Raw genomic sequence first — 21498 nt, 5'->3', positions numbered from 1 at the left:
AGGCAATTGTATTAAATATATTAAAATTATACTGATTCAATTTAGGCATCTAAAAAACAGCATTTAAAAAAAAAAATCACTGGGTTTCTATGCAAAAACATATACGATACAGCACTCTGAATTCAAGGTCCACTCATCTTTCTGCCTATTATTCAATATAATATAATATAACAAAGGCTTTTATTATACCATATTCCTCACTATGGACTTCAACACAAAAGACAGAAAAAAACATGGTGGCCTTGAATCTTAAAGGTGCAGTGTGTAGTATTTAATAGCATCTAGCAGAACGGCCTTGGCAGATATGGAATATAATATTCATAAGTATGTTTTAATTAGTGTATAATCACCTGAAACTAAGAATCGTTGTATTTTCGTTACCTCAGAATGAGCCCTTTATATCTACATAAGGAGCAGGTCCTCTTCCACAGAGCCCACCATGTTTCTACAGTAGCCCAGAACGGACAAACCAAAAACTGGCTCCAGGACCTTGCAATCTGCGACCTCACTGCTAGATGCCATTAAATCCTAAACACTGCACCTTTAATATCATGTAGCTTTTCTGGCTGACTCCGTGCCGTCGTTTTCAGGTTTATTTTGTGTGCTATTTGAGTGCAAGAGAGTCACTTACATTGCCAAATAGAGGAGCCAGCAAATTTAAATTGACTGACACTTTTCAGGATTGCATTAATAACATTTTAAAGTCCTGTGAGTTGTAGGAACTGTTCCATCCAAATGTTGATATTTTCATACTTGTGTGCTGCATCCTGAAACTACCACCTTGTCCACTGCAGAAAACATTTTAACATAAAATTTGTATAACAATGATATCAAATAATGCTGCCACAATATGAGGACAAGTATAAATGTAAAGGGGTAATTTACGAGCGTACCTACTTATTTTTTCTCTTTGGTGTAACGTGATCTATCAAAAGTAGATCATTCACACTGAATAACTCATTCCTGCCAGTCACAATATGTAGCTGTGATAAGAACAGAGAAGGCTACAGAATAGAGATCAGTTCTTGGTGCCTCCTCTTCTTAACTTATCACTCAACTATGCAGTGTTAAAGGATTTAGGATAGTAAGTCTTGGGGATCACAGAAACAATCCAATGTGAATGAACTATGAAGCTTGTAATGATGTAAACATGATAGCGGCATTTTAATTGTCTATTAGCCCTCTTTATATAAAATCTATGTGGTTACATAACTTCAGGAGAATCTAATTAGGCTGAACCCTTTCCTGCACTGACTGTAAAATGGTAAAGCACTTACAGTATGTTTAAAAATGACTACATGTGACCTTCACCTTTGATAGCGTCCTGATGACATTCACTGGCCCTTTTCATTCAAATGCTGTGATATGACCTCTTTGCAAAGAAAGAACAACCATGAGTGTGCAAGTCTACAGATAGGAAAACTGCTCTAACCTGAGCGCCCTGTATGATGAACAACACTGACCTCTTATGCAGAAAGCAGTGCTTGACTTAAGATACTGAACCCAAACAGTGTTTTTCAGTGTAAAACTGGAAATTATTGAAAGAAAAGTAAAAAGAGACATTTTAAAAAAAAAAAAAAAAAATTTGGGCACTGACTATTTTAAATAATGTGCCATTTTTCATTAACAATCAGGATTAATCACCAGATTTGATTTAGAGTAGCCTCAAAACAACTGAAATTTCAGCCTTATTAATTAACTGAAGCATCATCTAAACAAACACACAGTTTGTTGATTAGGGCGACACAATTTAAACCAACTTGCATAGACACTCAACTTGCGATATCCAATCATATAATTCTGACAGTATTATTGCACCATCTACAGTGTTGGTCCAAGGCAATCGTCTTAAAACTTCAACTGGGTTGGGTAAAAATAAATTAGGAGAAGACTGTACGTAAACATAGCCATCGGCTACATTTGAGTATACGCTCAGTGACCAGAAATAAAAAAACAATATGTAGTAATGCAATCCAATAAAACAGCACTGTGATTAAAAAAATAATAAAAAAAACTACTCTGTGTCACGACTTTTTTTTGAGACTTGAGGGGATCTGACTCAGAATTATGGTAATTTTTACGCCTGCAGTTTGTGGTGATGTTGTATTAGATTACATTATACTTAAACTGTTTCTAGAATTTTGTGTTTTGAGACAAATACACCACCACCACAAACTACAAGCCTTAAAAAAAAAACAAAAAAAAAACACCATACATTTGAGCAGCGTCAAAAAATGACCACAAGCTCCTTACAAGTATTTCAAGTATTTCTGAGCTGTTGTAGTGGATTGCAGTAGACAATATTTCTATTTTTCTGGTCATTCAGTGTTTTAGAAAATAATGTCGCAGTCTACATTGAGACATAGTCAGTGGTATATAATACAATGAAAGTGCAGCCTGACTGAATGCCACAAAATTAAGTACTGGTAAGTGAAATATTGAAAGCACTTTAAAAAAGCAGACAACAGAGTCCCAAAGGACTCTTACATTGAACAAGTAAAAAAACAAACAAAAATCAGCCCTGTAAAGGATTTTGATCGTCTTCAACAGGGGCAACACTCCTGCTTCAATAGAATTGAAAATTAGCATTTTAAATACTTAAATAGATATAAAATTTTGTTATCTTTTAACACAAACTGTACACATCTGGTACCAATACATATAAAAATTACAAGTGTGGTTACTTTAGAATGATGCATCATATCAAAAATATGTAGCTTTAGTAGCACTTTTGTTCTTCATTTATCTAGTAAATTTTACAATGCTACATTACACTCCAGAGTGAGTGAGGTCTTTTCTTCTAGTCCGACGTCACTGCAGCGGTGCCAAACACACCAGAAGGCCTCTCGAGCCTCAAAAGTCACGAGTCACTGCTTTGCTTTTCCACTTTTCTTCTCTCAATCCTAAAAAACACTTCCTCTTCACCATCCAGTTGCTCCATCATACGCTGACTTCTCTACTCCTTCCTCTTCAACATGCACTTCAATCAATCTTTTCAACTTTCCCGATAATCTTCTCCTCGAAGATGGGCAAAATGGCGTCATCTTCACGAACCTCTTCGAACACCACCCCACAGTCAAACTCATCGCTTACCTTCTTGAAATAATACCTACAGAAGCAGAGAAGAAAGTTCATTTTTCCAAATTTGACAGTTGGTGACCTTCACATAAACTGTGCCCAGCAGCAAAACTTTTGTAACACCCTTAATAGTCCAATAGGATATAGTTTTTATTCAGCTAAGCATGCAATTTACTCAGCATGCCCCTAAATTGAGTCAAAGTTGGATCAGTGATGTAGGAGTTGTGGCCTTTTAGAGTTAGGAATTCTAAAATTGAATTGCATCTAATGCAAAAAACAACAAATGTGTCATAAATGTGTTATAAACTGTGGCTTATAACATTTTATATGCTGTTTTTTTGCCTATCAGAGCATATGGACGACACAACTTTAAGTTATAAAGCTGGGTTTGTTTAAATTCTGATATTCAGATGTTATATTGGACATCAAACACTACAATAAATCTCACCTGTAATTTCCTTTCTTTGTTAGCAGTTCTTTAAACTGGCCCAGAGTGACAACCCTCCCTTTGACAGATGTCCGGTATGGAATCGGCTCTCCACAGAAGTAATACGCCACAACAATGTTTTCACATGGCTGCTTTTTAGTGGCTTTGTGTCTGCAAATGGAAAAGACAAAACCTTTTTTTAGAAATTTTGAACTTTTACCATCATTTATGTCCACACTTTTATGCTTGGGAGGACAAAGAATAAAAAAAAAACAGTTCATATTTCCCAGGTACTCTAGAGTTTGCAAGGACTAATGACTAATCTAAATTAAAAGCATACTTGCAAGTGCCACGAGATGGCACATGGTGGGTTAGTGTTAAGAGTGAGCTCAACTGTATAACTGTATACTAATGTCAAATGTCAAATTTCACAGTGCTTTACAAAAACAATGACAATGACAACACCAATAAAGTTATAAAAATGAGGCTAGCGTCTGTGTGTATCTGTGATATGAGCAACACCAGACAAACATCAGGAAAGGCTACAGACAAGACAAATAAGACTGCAGGGAAGGAAACATAAAGGGAGGAGGAATGTGTGAACCATGGAAGGGAGCTTGTAAACTGTATTTTAAAACATAGTCCATCATCTTGGACTGATAAACTGAGATCATTCAGTAGAACTTTCTAAATCAATCGGTGCAATTACACTGAGCAAGTGAAGAGAGTAACTATACTGGCTGATGTTCTCTTGTTTTCTGGTTCATATGCTGACTTTAACTGCAGAGTTTTTAATAGGTTGGACGTTTCTGAGTTGTGGATTATGACAAACCAGTGAATGGACAGCATTGCCTTTCAATAATTAGTTCTGGAAAGAAACAATACTGCTGCTATCTATAGCTCCAAACAAAAAAGTTCTGTGCTTTTATTATTAGTAACAGGAACATTGTTCCTCAGAACCCCCGCAAAATACAGGAAAACCCATAAATATCTACAGGGCTGGATACAACCAAAAGGGAGTCATGAACTGGCCCTTTAAGATACTAAATGGGCTTGTTTAAACTTCAAGACTTCCTCTGCCTGGGAGAGACCTTATATGATTATTCTACTGTACCACTGATGGCTGAGTGTGCCATGATGCCCAATGAGATCATGTTATCCAAAGTGGACTCAACTGTTTTCAGCCTTTGAAGCAACTTGTGACCACATAACTGCTTTTATTTTTGTCACAGAAAGGAAAACAAATTAGCAGTGCCATTATTGAATGTTCAATAGGCTAGTTAAATCACTACAAGTCTCAGATATACAGTAAATGTAAATTTCCTTATTTTTTAAGACCATTATTTTTCAGAACAGGAAAGTAAGTAACGTCAAAGAGGAGACATTAATCAACACATTACTTTGTGTGTTCATTTACACAACATTACTTCCATCTGTCCTCAACATGCAGGAGGTGGCCAATTTTACTTTTTTTACTAACATTCTCATGACAGGGTATTATGGCAGATATTCAGAATGATACAGTTCTCGAGACAATATAAGTTACTTTGTTCCTTGTTTTTAGAGTCTCTAATATTGGTGTAGATCAATATATGATGACAAACTTGAATAAAAACGTATTGTTTTAAAATGTTTTAGTTAGTTTACTGGTATTTTTGGATGGAACTGCAACTCAGATTAAAATGTCTTTGTTTGAAAAGAGTAGTACTTCATACTTCTATCCTTAATTCTCTTTCTAAGTAAATAAATGTAAAACTCACAAGACCATCCCAGTGTTCTTCCAAAACAAACATCCTTCATCTTAAATTTCAATTCTTCAGCTGACAGTTTGGAGTTTGCATCTTATAGGTCCAGAGAGGTTCCTTCATACATTTCTAGCAGTTAGTAATAGACTGTAGTAGGCTGTGTGTAGTGGACTGCTGTGATCTGAGCACATATCAAGTACTGATCCCTCTTCACAGGTCTGAGCAGCAGCTTCACACAGTGGCAGCACCACATAATCTGTGTTTCATCTGCCTTTTACACAGTTCCTCTGCTTTCCTCCATCTGCCCATCTGAGAGGGCAGTCAAACATCAAACAGAAACATGTTTCTGACAAAACATCAAAAACTGACTCTTTCCCCAGCACATCAGCTTTTCTGCCTCCACAAGAACACAGTAAAACACACACTTCTACTTCCTGTGTGATCCTCTCTCTGGTCTCCACGGGAAATAACCAGCAAGGGATCTGATATGTTTTCCTCCATCAAGTCAGATCATAGTTATTTACAACAGGGAGGGAAAGTAATACAGTTTATATCAAGGCCACTGAAACATTTCTCATTGGCTGCCATTAAGAGGAGACTCTTATGATCAAAGACGGCTCTGCTCAGTTTGACCACTGTTCTAAAATCAGCAGATAACATTTTTAACTCCAAGTAACCATAGTAACAAAACATGTTTCATTCTACGTCAGCAGTAAAAATAGGAGGTGTCTGATCACTCCCTATTTTCTTATTTGTCCTGCACTATATGGCTGCAACTAACCATTATTTTCACTATCGCTTCATCTGTTGATTATTTTCTCAAAGAATCAATTAGTTGTTTGGTCTATAAAATGTCAGAAAATGGTGAAAAATGCAACCTCTAAAATCTTGTTTTGTCTCGATCAACAGTCTGCAACCCAAAGATATTCAGTTTATTGTCATAGAAGAGTAAAGAAACCAGAAAATATTCATATTTAAAAAGCTGGGTGAGAGCATTTTAGTATTTTCTATTAAAAAAATACTCAAAACGATTTATCAATTATCAAAGTAGTTGGCAATTAACTTTCTGTTGATCGACTAATCAATTAATCGACTAATTGTTGTAGCTCTAAAAACTAACCTCACCATGAGTTAAACTGCTCACACACAAACTTTGAAAATGAATGATGATTAAAAACAAGTCGGTTTCTATTGATACTACTGATATTTTCTTTAATCTGTATGCCTTGTAGTGCATTATTGCTGACTCAATACCCTACTGGCTTAACATGCAACATGATGCCATGGACTAGCTACCATCTGATGACCGCTAGGGAATATATGTGCTGGTTGAATCTTATCCTCTCATTAATGAATACTGGAAAGACTAGACTAGGTATTCTAACAAACACAAGGATTCAGTGTGGAGCACTTCATGATGGCGTTAACATATAGCACTTAAGAGTTCCATTAATTAGGGACATAAATTGCTCATTATTGATTGCTAAGTACTCTAACGTTTCATTTAGTGGCTCTACAAACACACACAGTCCTGGGTCAATGTAAACTACCAGTGATGAGAATGGGAGGTGAAGTGACCTGTGAATAATTTGGACATAGTGGGAAAAGTTACTGGGAACAGGACTGGTAGGACACAGTGGACATACTCGGGCTCGGAGAGCTCGCTGTCAGAAACGGCGGGCACCACGCTGAGCGGAGGGAACAGTGCAGGCCTGACTGCGGTGCGACCCCTCTGGATCACCTCCATCACATACCTGAGGGACCGAACAACCCCAGCAGTTAGACACAGACGGGCCTTAAGAAGCACAAAGGCTAGAGAACAAAAGAGTAACTGTTTCATTTTGACTAAAGAAAAAAAAAGGATAGATCCGGCTTCTTCCCTTGTGGATCAAGTTTAACAGATTCTCCTGAAAAATTGAACTGATTAGATAAATATGACAATGTTGACATGTTTATTCACTTACCTCTGTTTGGGTTGTAAAGTTCCAGACTTAATTTGCTCCTCCTCAAGCCGCCGGCAAACCTCCTCCAGCTGGATGAGGGGACTGGGAGCTGGGTTAGGGGGCATCGTGGGATCCTGGATGAACGGATGAGAAGGCTGCACGTTGTTCCGCAGCTGAGCGCTGACGCACGGGTGCACCGACCCTGATCGCTCTGCTGAGCTGAGACGGGATCCCTCATGGCCTGCAATCTTCTTGGACCCAGTGGTACTTCTAAAAATGTGAAGTTGTTACTTTTTGAGTATCAGCAATGAAACTAACCAAAGCAAGAGTACAGAAACAAGAATAAATAAAAGTTTTATGTCCCTTTTTAGTCACTGCTTATTCGTACAGTAAATTATCATTCTATCATAAATTAACAAAACTACTGAACTGGAAGAGGAAATCGGCTGTCATCACTGACCCGTATGGGCTCTTCTTATGCCGAACCATTTCTTTCTGTCCTTCCATCAGCCACAAAAGGATCTTCTGTTTTTTCTCCATCTCCTCTGCTGGCCCTGGCATGTCATAAGGCCGCACTTCTTCACCTTTCTTAAATGCTCTTTTACACTGTGTACCACCTTTGCTTCTGTAAAATGGAAGAAAACAATTTGTAAGAAGAGGAAAAAAAGCATTTTATGTGCATTATTGACAAAAAACAACTACTGCATGGATATGCTGCATACCCATAACTCGGATGCTCCATGGGGTTGGATCCCATGCCATCAGCGTAGGTGCGAGACTTTGATCCGTAATGACTTGTCTCCATGCCCCAGGGGAAGCTGCCATGCACACGCATGGCTCCCTCAGCCTCCACCTGCTCTTTAGGCTTCCCAACACCTGCATGATGGATGTGGTGGACATGTTTGTGGTGGTACAGGTGGCTGGTCTCTCCCTTGAGACCGTGCCTGGATGGATGTTTACCCTGACTAGAGGGCAGCGCCATTCCAAGTCCTGTCCCTTTGCCCCCTGGGAAACCGTCTGGTGAGCGTGACTTGGGAGAATGGCGGCCTGTCCCTGGTGACTGGCAGCCTGGAGTCTTCATGACACGCTGGACGTGGTCGTCCAGGATGCTCTCAGGGTTCTCCTCATGAGCATCTTTCAGAAAAGGACCACTGTAGGTGCTGTCAGCGTAGGTGGAGTTGTAATTCTGCAGATAAGCACCAGAGGGGAACCTGTGACTGGACAATGATGTGGCTGTGGACATGCTGACTTCATCACCTTCTTCTTCCTTTTGGAGAAAAATACACACACACACAAAAATTACAATATAGAGCAAACAAAAATGGTATGACTGTCTAAAGTATATATATTATGTAGATGTGATAGGTCCAATTCTTAAATTACTGAGCCATATAAAATTTGTGAGTAAGCATTTCATTTATCAGCTAACTTCCTAATACACTATAGACACAACTGATGATATTAAATAAGGTTGCTTATGTTGCACTCATTTCAACCTGCAGATGGCAGATTTTCACCATATACTAATGTGTATCTTCGTATTCTTACTGCAGAGGTTTTCACACCAACCAAAAATACAACAGTATCAGTCAGATTTTGAGGGTTTTTTTTATCCACGCACAGATCACATTTGTGTTCTTCCTTGTACTGACAAGTGCAACGACTACAGCCTCCGCTCAGAGAGAAAGACAAAGTCATGCTCTGACAGAGGCTACTCCAGGGGGAAACATGGGGTGGGGTGCTGCAGGCATTCGTAATAGGGTTTGATAAGAAGGCGCTGTAGGGAGGGTAGAGATGAAATATAACACAGCAGTGGCTGCCCTTAGTGGATGGAGGATATTCAATCATCGAACACTGCTAATACTCAAGTCATAATCCCTATGGCACGAGAATCTTATAGCAGCATTACTGCACAAACCGCTCCCATATCCATAGCATTCTCTCCCTGTTTTAATGTACACAAAACAAAACAGTGGAAGTTGAACAACATGCTTTTACAGGATGAGAAATTTCCTGTAAAAAACAGTCTGGGAGGCTTTTAAAGCCACATGTAGAAGGTGGTGTATTAGTTGTGGCACTGCAAAGCAAAAAGAAAGAAACCAAAGGAAAAATAAGTTAATGTTGGAACTGAAAAACCTAGAAATGCAACGTATGAGACATCCTAGCAATCAGAAATTAAAAGATTCAGTGTTACTCACTAAAATGAAGCTACAAGCAATTCTACATGAGGAAACCTCATCTGCATTATTTAGACTCAGGAAAAAGTATTCTGAATCTGCTGATTAAGCTGACCTAATGCTAGCACTTAGATTGAAACAAATGGAGAGTAACTCTTCAATATCCGCCAGATATGATCGCAGCGGATTTCTAATATGTGAACAGAAATAAATAAATTTAGCATTTCAAGAATACTATTCAAAGTTGTATGAATGTAAACACAACCTAAATATGGTAGATTACTTTCTCAATAATGCAGCCCTCCTACAGCTGAAAGACAATGCAAAGGCTTACTGAGAGACAGATGTCCAGGAAATGAAGGTTAAGGCAACCATTTAAGTTCTCACTGCTGGTAAAACACCAGGATGGTTATAGATATCTATAAATGTTTCCAGGACGTCCTGTCTCCAATTCTGACCTTATTATACAAAGATATTATTGCCACTCAGTCCATGCCTAGTAGTATTAAAACAGCTGTTATTTTCCTGTTACCAAAACCAAGTGAAGACTATTTACAAATGAGCCATTTCTGTCCCCTCAGCTTGTTAAAGTAGACAAGACAAATCATGTAGATGCAGGTAGCTGGAGCAGAAGAACATCATGTTTTCCTTGATTCCTTCTGGTATCAAAAGCCCTTTAATTCTGTTTTCATGCAAAGTGGTTAAAGCACTACATAAACATCTTAAAATCAGTGGTTTATCCATGCCCTCTTGTCCCATATGGAAGAACTCATTATTTACAGCTGGTGGTGAACCTCTTTCTAATGACATATGGCAGAATAAAAATATTGCTGGGTCAGTTACTACATGGAGATAAAGAATTTTCATGAACTTGAGATAAATTTTGGTTTAAATAATTTTAACTTCTTCCAATATTTGCATCTGATTTCTATTCTGTGCAATTACACGCTTAAAAACAAAACTCTTGGCATCCATAAAAGCACAGTGAGAGAAAGATGTTGGTGTACCTCTCACAGCAGATCAGTGGGAAGCTACACTATGTTGTTCAAACTATCTGAAACTAAATGATTTTGTTTAAGTCATATATTCCCCACACAAACTGAAGAAAATGAGCGGTAATGTTTCAGATATGTGCTGGAATGGCTGTGGGGTGATTGGCACTTTTATGCATCTACTGTGGCACTGCCCAGAGGTAAGACGATTTTTGGTAAACATTACATTTATAATAACATCCAGCAGAGACTGGGAGTCCCTGTTTTGTTTTCTTATTATTTTTTAATGTTTTTACTTATGTACACACATATGTGGTACTTATAAACGAGCATACATGATGCAGGTTGCTTGTCCACAAGGTCGTGATGTTAATCATATGGGCTGATGTTGGTGTATAGCACCCTGAATAGATTTGTGTTTATATAGAGTTTTTTGATATCCCTATTCTGAACCCAGGTGGTGGGAGGTAATCATCAGGACACAAGGGGCTTGATGGTTTCCTTCCCACCCCCTAAGATATGAAAATGTATTTGTTTTATTGTTAACATGCTTTCAAATGGCTTTACAATAGGTATTCTGCACTCTCTGCCCCAAGCCTGGTCTCGATGAAGGGAAGCTGGGCAACTGACCTGATGTTAGGTAGCCGGTGAGATGCTACAGAACCAGACCATTACCATTGTCTTTTTGTTTGAAATCTTTGTGTGTGTGTGTGTGTGTGTGCTAATGTGTTATATTCTGCCCTGTCAGTGTTTCTGTATATTGTTTTTGTTGTATTATAAATCTGGAAGAAAAATCTAGGGAAGCTGGGACCTGTTATTGTGTAGCTGGTGAGATTCATATTGCCTGCTTCACAGAACCAGGCCATTACCACTGTCTGTTATATATCTTTGTGTGTGTGTGTGTGTGTGTGTGTGTGTGTGTGTGTGTGTGTGTGCGTGTTGTTTTTGTTGTATTATAAATCTGGAAAATAAAAAAAAATCTATCTGGAAAAAAAGAAACACATTTGGCAGAGACAGAACAAAGATATATAGTGGAAAGACAACAGTGGGGGTTTCGCTTTCATTCTTTAGCCAGCTAAAGCTTTTTTTTTTGTCAGTATGTTAATAATTAAATAAACCTGCACTTGCGAGCATGTGAGCCAAACTGAGTTTCTTATTCGCCCTGCGCTCTCCATCTATTTGCCACAACTGCATCAAAGAAGCATGAAAGACTTTTATCAGCCTGTTCCTCCATAAACTTTCCTGTGCCCGACTACCTTCTTAATATTCACAATACCGTTAAAAGATGCCTCATGCAGCCAAATAATTTGTGGCAAGTTCTCAATAGTAATGTGTCTTTGTATCTCTGCACCAGATCCAGATATCTTTATTAGCTGAGCCCACTGGAAGTTATTCATAAAACCATGACATCTTCATTTGGGCACATTTTCCCACTGGCGCCCACTGCTCCATCTGAAAATGAAACTCCCAACAGTAGACGCTTCATGGGAATAATATTTGATGCTCTAAAGGTCAGCTTAGGAGATGGATAGGGATTTACTGATGACAGAGCAGCTCATTTATACAATACTACGCCTTCTCCTTGACGTAGACAAGGATGGTGTACACCATGCTTGCGTGCTCCATTATCTCGTTTACACCAAATACAAATTCAATTCCATGGCCATCCTGCTGACATGTCTTTTTGCCATGAATTTACTTTTGTGAATAGCTAAAAGGTTCATTGTCCCAAAGAAGTGAAGCCATATTTTCATTCTTAGGTTGTGTGACAGAGCAGTGGCAACAAATTAAGTGACTCACATGATTCACATCCTCATAAAATCACGTTGTGGACCCTTCCCTCACAGCAATAAAAAAATATTACATCCAATTTTAACCAGATGGTGGCTTTTTAAATCTAATTTTATGCTACAACAACTCTTAATGCATATATCATTGTTAATACCGCTGATAATCTTGTTGAAAAGCTAAAACCAAAAGTTCACATTTCTTTTTCTAGATGCACAGACCATCACTACATGAAGGCAGTCGTTTCATGCTTGCCTCCATGTTTAATAAAGGAAACCTCGAGCTGTGTGGTGGCAGCTTCTCTCCAAACAGGGCCAAACCACAGAAACTGTCTGTCTTGAGACTCAATACTTGGCTCTGTGTACTGAGGGAGATTTCATTTGTGGCAGCAGCAACCATTTCATCACCGTTCAAGTGACATCAAACAGGCGGCACACTGTTCCAGGCTTACAAGTGGCCGAGCGCGCAGGTGTTTCATCTGATTCATCGACCAAGCCAGATTCGCTGACAGGACAAGGATGCAATTCTCCAAACAATTCATAATCAGTTTTATTCCTCACTTAAATGGCTGGCCTCATTAATTTCATTAAGGCCAGACGGATTTAAGTCTCCTTTGTTACTGAAAACTTTAAGCCCAACGGCCAGGCACACATCTCGTTTGCTGGCTAAGGACCGAGCTTTGTTGGGTCTCTCTTGTGAGGGCCTCACACTCGCTTAATGATACTCCTCAACTAACAGACTGCTTTTCCACATAAAACCATCCATGGACATCATTTATTCATTCATTCAGTCAGTCAGTTATCAAATTAAATCAGAGTGGAAATAAATCAGCGGATATTTAGATTTGGAGAGCACAGATTTAAAAATAAACAAGAACATCTTCACTCCAAACAGCTGAGAACAGAAGCCTTCCACATATTTTGTCCTTCAGATGTCAGGATTTTAATACAAGATTCAAGTATTAACATTGAAACATTTAGTCAATTAATCAATTAACCAATTGAAATGTCAAGATTTGCTGCTTTTCTTTGTTAGATATGACAGCAAACTGAATATGAGAGTTTTTGGACTGCTCTGGGGAAAATTCTCACGATTTTCTAATGATATAATCGTTAACATCATGACTTAAATGTATAACTTTATTGAGTAAAGCAGTTCTCTTGATAAATCCTGATAAAATCTGAGAGCCTTTCCTTCCCTGCACTGCCTCCACTATATCACGTTAGAGGTGATTTAGACTACACACAGTGCTTCCCAGTGTGAACTCTGCAACAATTCCTGAAAGACGCTACTTACGCACATGTGCTAAACCAAATTAACAAAACAGTGGACCCGGTTATGCTTTAGACAGTGAGAGCTGGTTCAGAAAACGCAGTGAACATACCAGTCGTACTCTCTTCAGTCGCTCCTCTAGTTTCTCCTGAGCCTCTCTCTCCCTCACCACCCCCTCCAGTCTGCTGATCAGCTCTGCAGCAAACCTTTCCGGTTCCACGTGTATGTCCTTCGGAATCCGGTTTGTGCGCTGTAGGGGGGGAGGGAGAAGAGAAATGTCACACGGTAAGTGCTTCTGGTGCATTGCTGTAACCACCAAACGGGCTGTTTTACCCTCCTGACCCCTTACATCCCGTCAGAGACCGTATGAAAGGACTAAAACATATGCAGGAAACATTAAACTAAACTGTGTTGAGTGTTAAACTTTCAAGGGGATTATAAATTTAAACGAACCACTGAGTACTAGTGAAATTTACCTTTTCTTATATAGTGATGATATAGTGATGCATTTCCATTTTCCCACTCAAAAGAATGAAGACTACATATATGCTTAATCATTGCTATATACTTCATTGCAGTATACTTCTTAATAAGGACATTAGCGACATCTCTTATCTCTCCTGCTAGCACAAGTTATTGTACTGCAATGATGTCAACTCCTGGTTTGAAACCAGTTTTTTTTTAAAAAAAGGTTAGAAAACAAAGTGCCTTTTAAAAAATTACCTTCAAGCCCTGTCAATTTTCTTAATGCCAATGAAGTGAAGTCATGATGAATTTGTTGGGGCAGGGAAACGTGATAGTTGTGCTTCGGGGATTTGTGCTCTACTATACAGTCGCTCCATGCATCCTAATAGGACGCTACATGTGGAGTTTTAATTTGACTCTTTACTCCGAGGCCTAATTAGGGCCAGGGTTTTCCTACCAAGAGACAGCCTAAGCTGCAGAGGGAGGCATCAGGCTGTCACAGGGGAGGATTCATGTCTGCTAGGCTTCAGCACACACAGCTTAGGAAAGCATCAAGCTGCATTTAGACAGCCTTCTCTTTCACCATCAGCTATTCTTATACCCCATCACAGGGCCTGCGACACAGCAGAGCTTAAATATGCACATCTCCAATGGTAGGAGCGCAGAAAAATAAGGCAGAGACAGACAGTTAAAAAGAGAGAGGTACAGAGACAGAAACTGAGAGGGAAGGGAAATAACCCATGAATAACTCACTGGAATATGAGGTAGTGGCACTCGCCCATTTGCTTTGGCACTTTCGTGCATCTCCCGGCGATGCTGTTTGTGGTATCTGTGAGGTGGAACTCCATCTCTGGAATTAACAACAAAGACATTTTCATAAAACATCCTCATGAATAAACAACACAGGCAGCTTTGAAGTTGAAAGCTTTTCACTACATTTTTGCCCAAAAGACGAACATGTAGTAAGTCTTGATTCATCGTTGCAGCAGGACAGGTATTCTCATAGGCTTACTGTGTCCGTCCTGCACCACAAGTGGTCTGGCAGATTACAGTTACATGTTAATGCATCCATGAGTCGGTAAATCCATGTGGTATTGGTCATGCTGGGTTTTACACTCTCCTGTGCTGGAAGCTCTGGACCAATTAGCTGATAACAGCCTCTAATCCATTCAGCTTCAAACACATTTTTGTCCAGTTGTGCAAGCTTTGAAGTTTCTTTGGCATAATTCCCCGGTGCCATCTCTGCACCTAGAAAACATTATTTTTCTAATCTTCTTTCACCAACACATGCCTGGTCTGCACAAATAAGAGGGTCTGCTCACAAGTTATCCCAGATGGTTAAAAAAAAAAAATCTTGCCTTTGGTCTCATTCTTGTGGACCTAGTTATCTGTGAAAGAAGACAACTTGTTCACCTTAAGATCTGCCACTATAAAGAATCATTTTGGAAACATTTCAAACCAGTTCTTGTGTCACGTTTGCAAAAAAGGGTCAGTAGGTTTTGCATTTGCGTACATTGAATCAGACATGGTTTAATGTCTGCTACCAGTGAGCTTTTAAGATTCCTAATTAGCATTTCGAGATCAATAGTTTTTACTGGTTTGGCTAATGAGCAGATGGGAGTTTAGTTGCTGCTCTTGTTGTTAGGTTCGAACACAGGGTAAATGGGCAAGAAGTGCAATTTTGAAGCCAATTAAACCTTAATTTCTGTCTTCCAGCACTGCCAACTCGTATAATATGCCTTCCTTTTAAATAACGACTGGGAGTACTTCTTCGCACTGGGATGATTGAACTCTAGTGTTTAAGACAGCCTGGCATAGCCTTTACCTTTATGACCTAGTGTGACAACTTAGTGCAAATTATGAAATGTACATGTATGTGAGATGAGAGAATACATACACACTGCTGTCGGTAAGGGAAAGTGTCTCTGCGTCGCTGGACATACTCTGCTGCTCGCTATCGTTGGCACTGGTGGCAGGAGCCATAGCATAACCGGTGTTAACATAGTACGGGTTGATGGGCTCCCGGCACGGCGCATGCCTGGAAAAATACAAAAATACAGGAAATGCTGAGAAAAAGAAGCAAATGCTGCAGAATTTACTTACCAAAACAGACAATAAACATGCATGTGTTCATGTTATTTTATGATGAATGTTTAGATACATGAATAGAAAATCTTTCCAAAAGCTGAAGGTTTCTCTGTTGACAGCTGAAGTCAGGGAATTTAACTAAAGATATGCAAAGGTTCAGCAATATATGAGAAGACTATTGTTTTTGTTACATAACTTGAGAAATAATATGCAAATATCTTCCATTCCTACTCATCTGGTTTGGTTAGATGAGAAAATTGATGCTCCAAATGAATTGGATTCTATACAACACACTTAAAAGCCATGAAAACTACAGTACCATGTATGAAGCAGAAATAAAACATGCAACTTCCTATGGATGAGTCTTAAAACCACCAATATTCTTGGGCATGTGTTGTTTACTTCCAGTTCCAGCCTTTCTGAACACAGCAAATTCAATACCAGAGTGTAAAACATATGAGTATTACTGACAGTCTTATCCTGATGCACATTCTTCAAAAGGGCGTCCACAGAAAGACAGGGAGCCTTCATTTGACACCATTTACATTCTCAGTCATTGACTTTGCTGAGCATACTTCTTACAGGGCTTCGTACACATGAATTATAGATGTAAGGCATCATCTCTTTATTCAAATTGGAATTCCCTGAAGCATTTATCCCATGCTTTCCCCCTGTTCGGAATGCAGAAGCACCCGAGTTTAAAACGAAACCTTTGTGACCAACTGATTTTCATTTGCATCTTCATTCAACAACAGTGAATAATTAGAATCAGAATCAGATTCATTCGCCAAGTACGTTAACACACACAGGGAATTTGGTTCCGGCTGTCAGTGTCTCTCAAGCAATAAACAGACGATGTACATATTATTTACAGACAATACAAGCAAAATACAGATTATATAGAAGACACATAAAGTGCAAGTGTGCGTGGTATTGCAAACAACAATAATGTGTATCACGTACTGTATGGGAATGAAATATGTAGCAGGTTGGTGAAGAGTTGGGACGAATAAAAAGCACAGTCTACAGGAAATAAGCTTTGAGTTTGTGGTTATACTTGCCAACATTTCTGATTACGAGAAACAAAGGGAAGGACAAGGGAAAGAAGGAAATGTTAATATAATTCAATCTGTCATTTGATGCAAGCTGGATGAAATGATTCCTGCAACATTCCCTAACCTCCCACCTCCCCCCACCTCACAGCTGCCCAGCCATTTTGGAAATATTAATTTCTCATAACCACCAATAAATGATAACAATGGGGCAGAGGAGTTTCAGTAGTCATGTAAAATCACTGGACCTTCATTTAAGAAATGTTTCAATCCTGGATTTTTTTTCTGATCTGGTACTTCATCATGTTGTTTCCTGTTTCACATATCTTTTAATTTTGCATTATATCACAAAATTTGTTTCTCATTAACAAGAGAGCCTAACTACATTTGCTTTGTGGGCAGGAGAGCCATATTTATATAATTGATACATTATCAACAATAGCTGTCAATTAATTCTCTGTCAAATGACTCATTGATTAAGCATCAGTTTGAATAATGCATTTTCTTCTTTTAAGAGCACAAACAGGCTACACGGAAATTATTTATCTTACAAATATTCAGCTTATTATTACTTAAAAAGTATTCAAGAATGTGAATATCACGTCTGCATATCAAGCAACCCTGTACAAGGCCTCGCACCAAGGCTGAGAAACCGTGAAATAATCCTTCTAGGACATATTGAACACATTCAATATGCTCACATTCTGTATTTTGTTGTCCACATCTGATTTGGTGTCATTTGTTCAACCTACATTATACAGACTTCACATTTCTTATGATATAGCTGCAGTTTGTCAAACATGACTTGCATATTTGAGAGAAACTTGCTGTGGTGTCCTCAGTTGCCCTCAATGTGATCCCGACTCCTATTCTGCATGTCATTCTACAGCGTACCCGTCTCCTCTCATGTTAACTGTTTAAAAAATACGAAAAGGCCAAAAATACCATTTAAAAAAGAAAGTAAATCTATTTCCCCTTTCTAAAAAAAACGAACAGACTGAAAAAGAACACTGGCTTTAGAGAAGATCATGCTGATTTGAGAGAAACATGGATCAATAACACTGTTGTTTCATCCATATCGCTGCTCGTCTCAACTTTACTGTAGCATGCAGATTGTTAGGGCACTCGCACGATCAACTCAAAAAGGCAGCAACAACTTTCATTAAAATTACAAAAGCTATGAAGTCTCGCCTTTGAAGTGCATGTCTTACTTGACTGAGAACAAAACTGAGCCGTTCACATTTCAAAGTTCTCACCAAACATTAATGAATGTATAGGTCATTCTCTTTCAAGTCATCCCAATTTCTTAAAGTGTGATCTGAAAGACTATTTAATGTCTTTTGTTCCCCCCCCCCCCCCCCGTCTCTGAAGAGATCAGACACAACTGATGTAAAATTTAGTTTCACAAAAAACCCAACGGGTAATGCTAAAAGGCTATTTAAAAATGAAGCGTTTCTTTCTGTAATTCCAGCCAAATGCTTGATTGCTGAAATAATGATGTGGAAACACACTCAAAAACAGCATTCCACTCATCTCTAATTACAACTCATTACATATAGGAGTGTTTTTGTTGCTTTTATATACACTATCAAGATTTGCACATGCACATGACTGAGGCCTTTTTCTCTTTTTCTCTTATATTTTATATCTGGAGATTTCAAGCAAATATCTATTTCTAACAAAATCACTTCATGTTTCTTAAAAAAATGATTTGTACAAACTATAACTTGTTTCATTTTTGCTTCTTGCAGATATCAACCAGAAAAGCTGCATGTCAACACCGGAGAATATAATGAGATACAATGAGACTTAACTATACAAAAGTAGGTCAAAGGCAGGTCTGATTCTAGTTCAGTCTTTACATTTTAACCAGTCAAACTGTAGTCAGGATTTGTTCTGTCTCCACTGCCTGGCGCTACACTGTGTTCAGTGTTTTAGTTGCAGAAAGGGGTTTTATTTGGAAGGTATTGTTTGTCTGTCAGCTGATGTGAATTCCTGTCCCTCCTAATGTCACTGCTGCTGCAGCAGCAGAGGTCATATATGGGAACATTTCTCTAGTGGCTGGCAATAACATTGTCTAAATGCTTTTTTTTAAATGCCAACATTATTATAAACCAAATAATGTCTGCAACATATAAACATACTTTCTCTTTCACCCTTTGATAGATGAGACCTAACATGTTGTTACTGGATGTTTCTTACTCCATGCTTTGTTGAACATGTGACTTATTATATATAATAAGCTTAGCTGTGGTGATGAACAATTACTTATGGTTTCTTTTCATCTTTTATTGTCACACTGCTGTTTGGCAAAACACTTTTCCTGTAAGCAGCATGTACCTAACAGTTTCAATTTTTTAACATGATTTTAATTCCTTATGCCAGAAGACAACAACATGCACATCCTTTCCTCTAATATCTAAAAGCCTTGTAGAAACCATCACTCTCTCTTCTTTCTGTCGTCCTACTAGCTGCTGTATACTAGACAGATTCAAAGCCCGACATATAACTCAAATGCAACACAACAGTCCAAACTGATATCCAGTAAAATCAGCAATACAACAAAGTCTTGTTTTCCATCATACAACCTAACTCTCACTACTGCAGGGCCTTAATTTACTGGACTCAAGCTATAAATAATATCCACTGTATTATGTGTGGAGCATTCATGGCATTAAGGAAAACTTTACCAGCAACCTTTGTTATCAAAGGTCAGCATAAAAATCAAGGGTAGATTTGCCACGAACGCTCTTTTAAAGAAACAATTTGCTTCATTCATACTGTAACATGAACTCATAGCTGAGAACTGTGCAGTTTTTTTTGCTCTTTGCTTATTATTATGTCCCTTAAAACTATCTACATTTTCATCATATGGTACTAGTTGCACATCCAAAGCTTGTTAAGAGAATTATAAATTATGGAAATATAAAATCAGGACAACACCATGATGAATTATTGTGTTACTCAGTATGAAAGTTATCAATTTACACACATCACATAATACTCTACACAATCTATAGAGATAAAATTACTTTAACATTTTAAAACTAGCACGTCTGTTCAACTGGTTAATCGTCTGTTTGAGTTTCAACTTCACATTTACTGAAGTGCAAATGAAGAAAAACTGAATAATTTTGTATGTGCGTGATGATATGTAGCTAGACTGATGGGTAAGACTACTGTTTGTTGCATTTAGTTAAAGAGTACAATCAAAACAATTCCCAAAGAGATTCATTGAAGTGAATGCAGGTGAAAAAGTGTATATTTAGACCAAAGTATTAGTATGAATTCAAAATACAGTTCATGGCGGTTGCAATGTCAATATCAGACTGAATTGTTTTCAAATCTTTCTTTCCTGAGAGAAAAAAAAGAAGGGCATGTTCGGACCAAACAATGTTTCTCTTTAAAATACTCTGTCATGTCAAAATCAGCAGAAGTATAAATCATGCAGAGCAGCAACATTCGATTAAAAAGAAGAACAACTGGATCTGCAAGAGTCATAGACGCAAACTGCAGACAACTCAGTCACAGGAGAAGAAAGAGTCAAAACACAGGAAATACATGAGTCATTCAGTTGAGTATTCTGATGAAGATAAACTGAATCAAAAACAAACAAATGAATGCACTAATTATGCACCTACAGGCATAAAACTGCCTAAAAGCTAACGTTTCTCAGCATCAGTCAGCTGGTATCAGCAGATTTTGCATTGCAGAGGTTATAACAACATCTGGCTAAATCTACTTTGACCTCCCACACTGAAGATGAAAAGCATTTCAAAAGCACACGGGCAACTGTTTTAAATGCTGCTTTTGCACAAACATCACTGGAAAACACAGTCACCCGTTTTACTGCAGCAAAAAAAAAAAAGTAAAAGAATAAAATAAAAGTTGCTTATTCTTTCAAAGAAATCACAAACTTTCAACTATTGACAGGATGAGCCATGAGACTAAAATTGTGTATCTGGTTGAATGTACATCAGTTTAGGAATAATTTAAATTAAAACACTGTTTTGGTCTTGTTTATAATGTGTAAGTGTATGGGATATAATATGTTCCTGCCTTCAAAGATGCTCTAGATTTAATAGTGAAACATATTTATGACCTTTACAAAAAAAGAAACTGTTTTTCACATAAATGTAGACTTAATATTATGAAGAAGAAAAGGAAAGCAAGAAAGAGATTACAGTTTTGAGAGTAACTGACTTCAGAAACCTCCTCCTTTAAAAAAAAAAATCATGTTGAGCTCTTTCATCACAAACCCCTGTCCAATGGGAAAACCTGCGTTTCCCACAGTACCTACACAAGAAACAAAGAATGCTGCTTCAACTTTCTAACAAGTAAAGAAGCTTCTGCAGCCTCTGACACTTCCTCACCATAGGTGCAAGTTCTTAGCAACACTTCACAGACAATCTTTCTCTTATCTGAGCCATCTCTTGTGCAGCACCCAGATTCTTTTTTCTAAACTTCAGGC

The 21498-nt window shown here is 38.2% G+C and overlaps 1 protein-coding gene across 10 annotated transcripts in view; it reads right to left on the bottom strand.

The window, feature by feature from the left end:
- Positions 1–289: 289 nt before the first annotated feature.
- Positions 290–21498, bottom strand: part of axin1 (axin 1) — a 39136-nt gene continuing 17927 nt past the window's right edge. For 9 of the 10 annotated variants that reach the window (XM_042393058.1, XM_042393060.1, XM_042393059.1 and 6 more), the window contains 9 exons: positions 15785–15925; positions 14641–14737; positions 13535–13672; positions 7916–8460; positions 7654–7818; positions 7215–7463; positions 6897–7004; positions 3527–3676; positions 290–3109 (listed from right to left, as the gene is read on the bottom strand). In XM_042393058.1, the coding sequence (XP_042248992.1) occupies positions 2983–3109; positions 3527–3676; positions 6897–7004; positions 7215–7463; positions 7654–7818; positions 7916–8460; positions 13535–13672; positions 14641–14737; positions 15785–15925 (1720 nt within the window). In that variant the 3' untranslated portion in view covers positions 290–2982. The remainder of the gene's footprint in view (positions 3110–3526; positions 3677–6896; positions 7005–7214; positions 7464–7653; positions 7819–7915; positions 8461–13534; positions 13673–14640; positions 14738–15784; positions 15926–21498) is intronic. The other variant, XM_042393067.1, reaches the window with a different exon arrangement.

The sequence above is a fragment of the Thunnus maccoyii genome, chromosome 18 (assembly GCF_910596095.1).
Source record: "Thunnus maccoyii chromosome 18, fThuMac1.1, whole genome shotgun sequence".
In the NCBI taxonomy this organism is placed as follows: domain Eukaryota; kingdom Metazoa; phylum Chordata; class Actinopteri; order Scombriformes; family Scombridae; genus Thunnus; species Thunnus maccoyii.
This window is presented reverse-complemented; position numbering and strand designations above follow the sequence as displayed.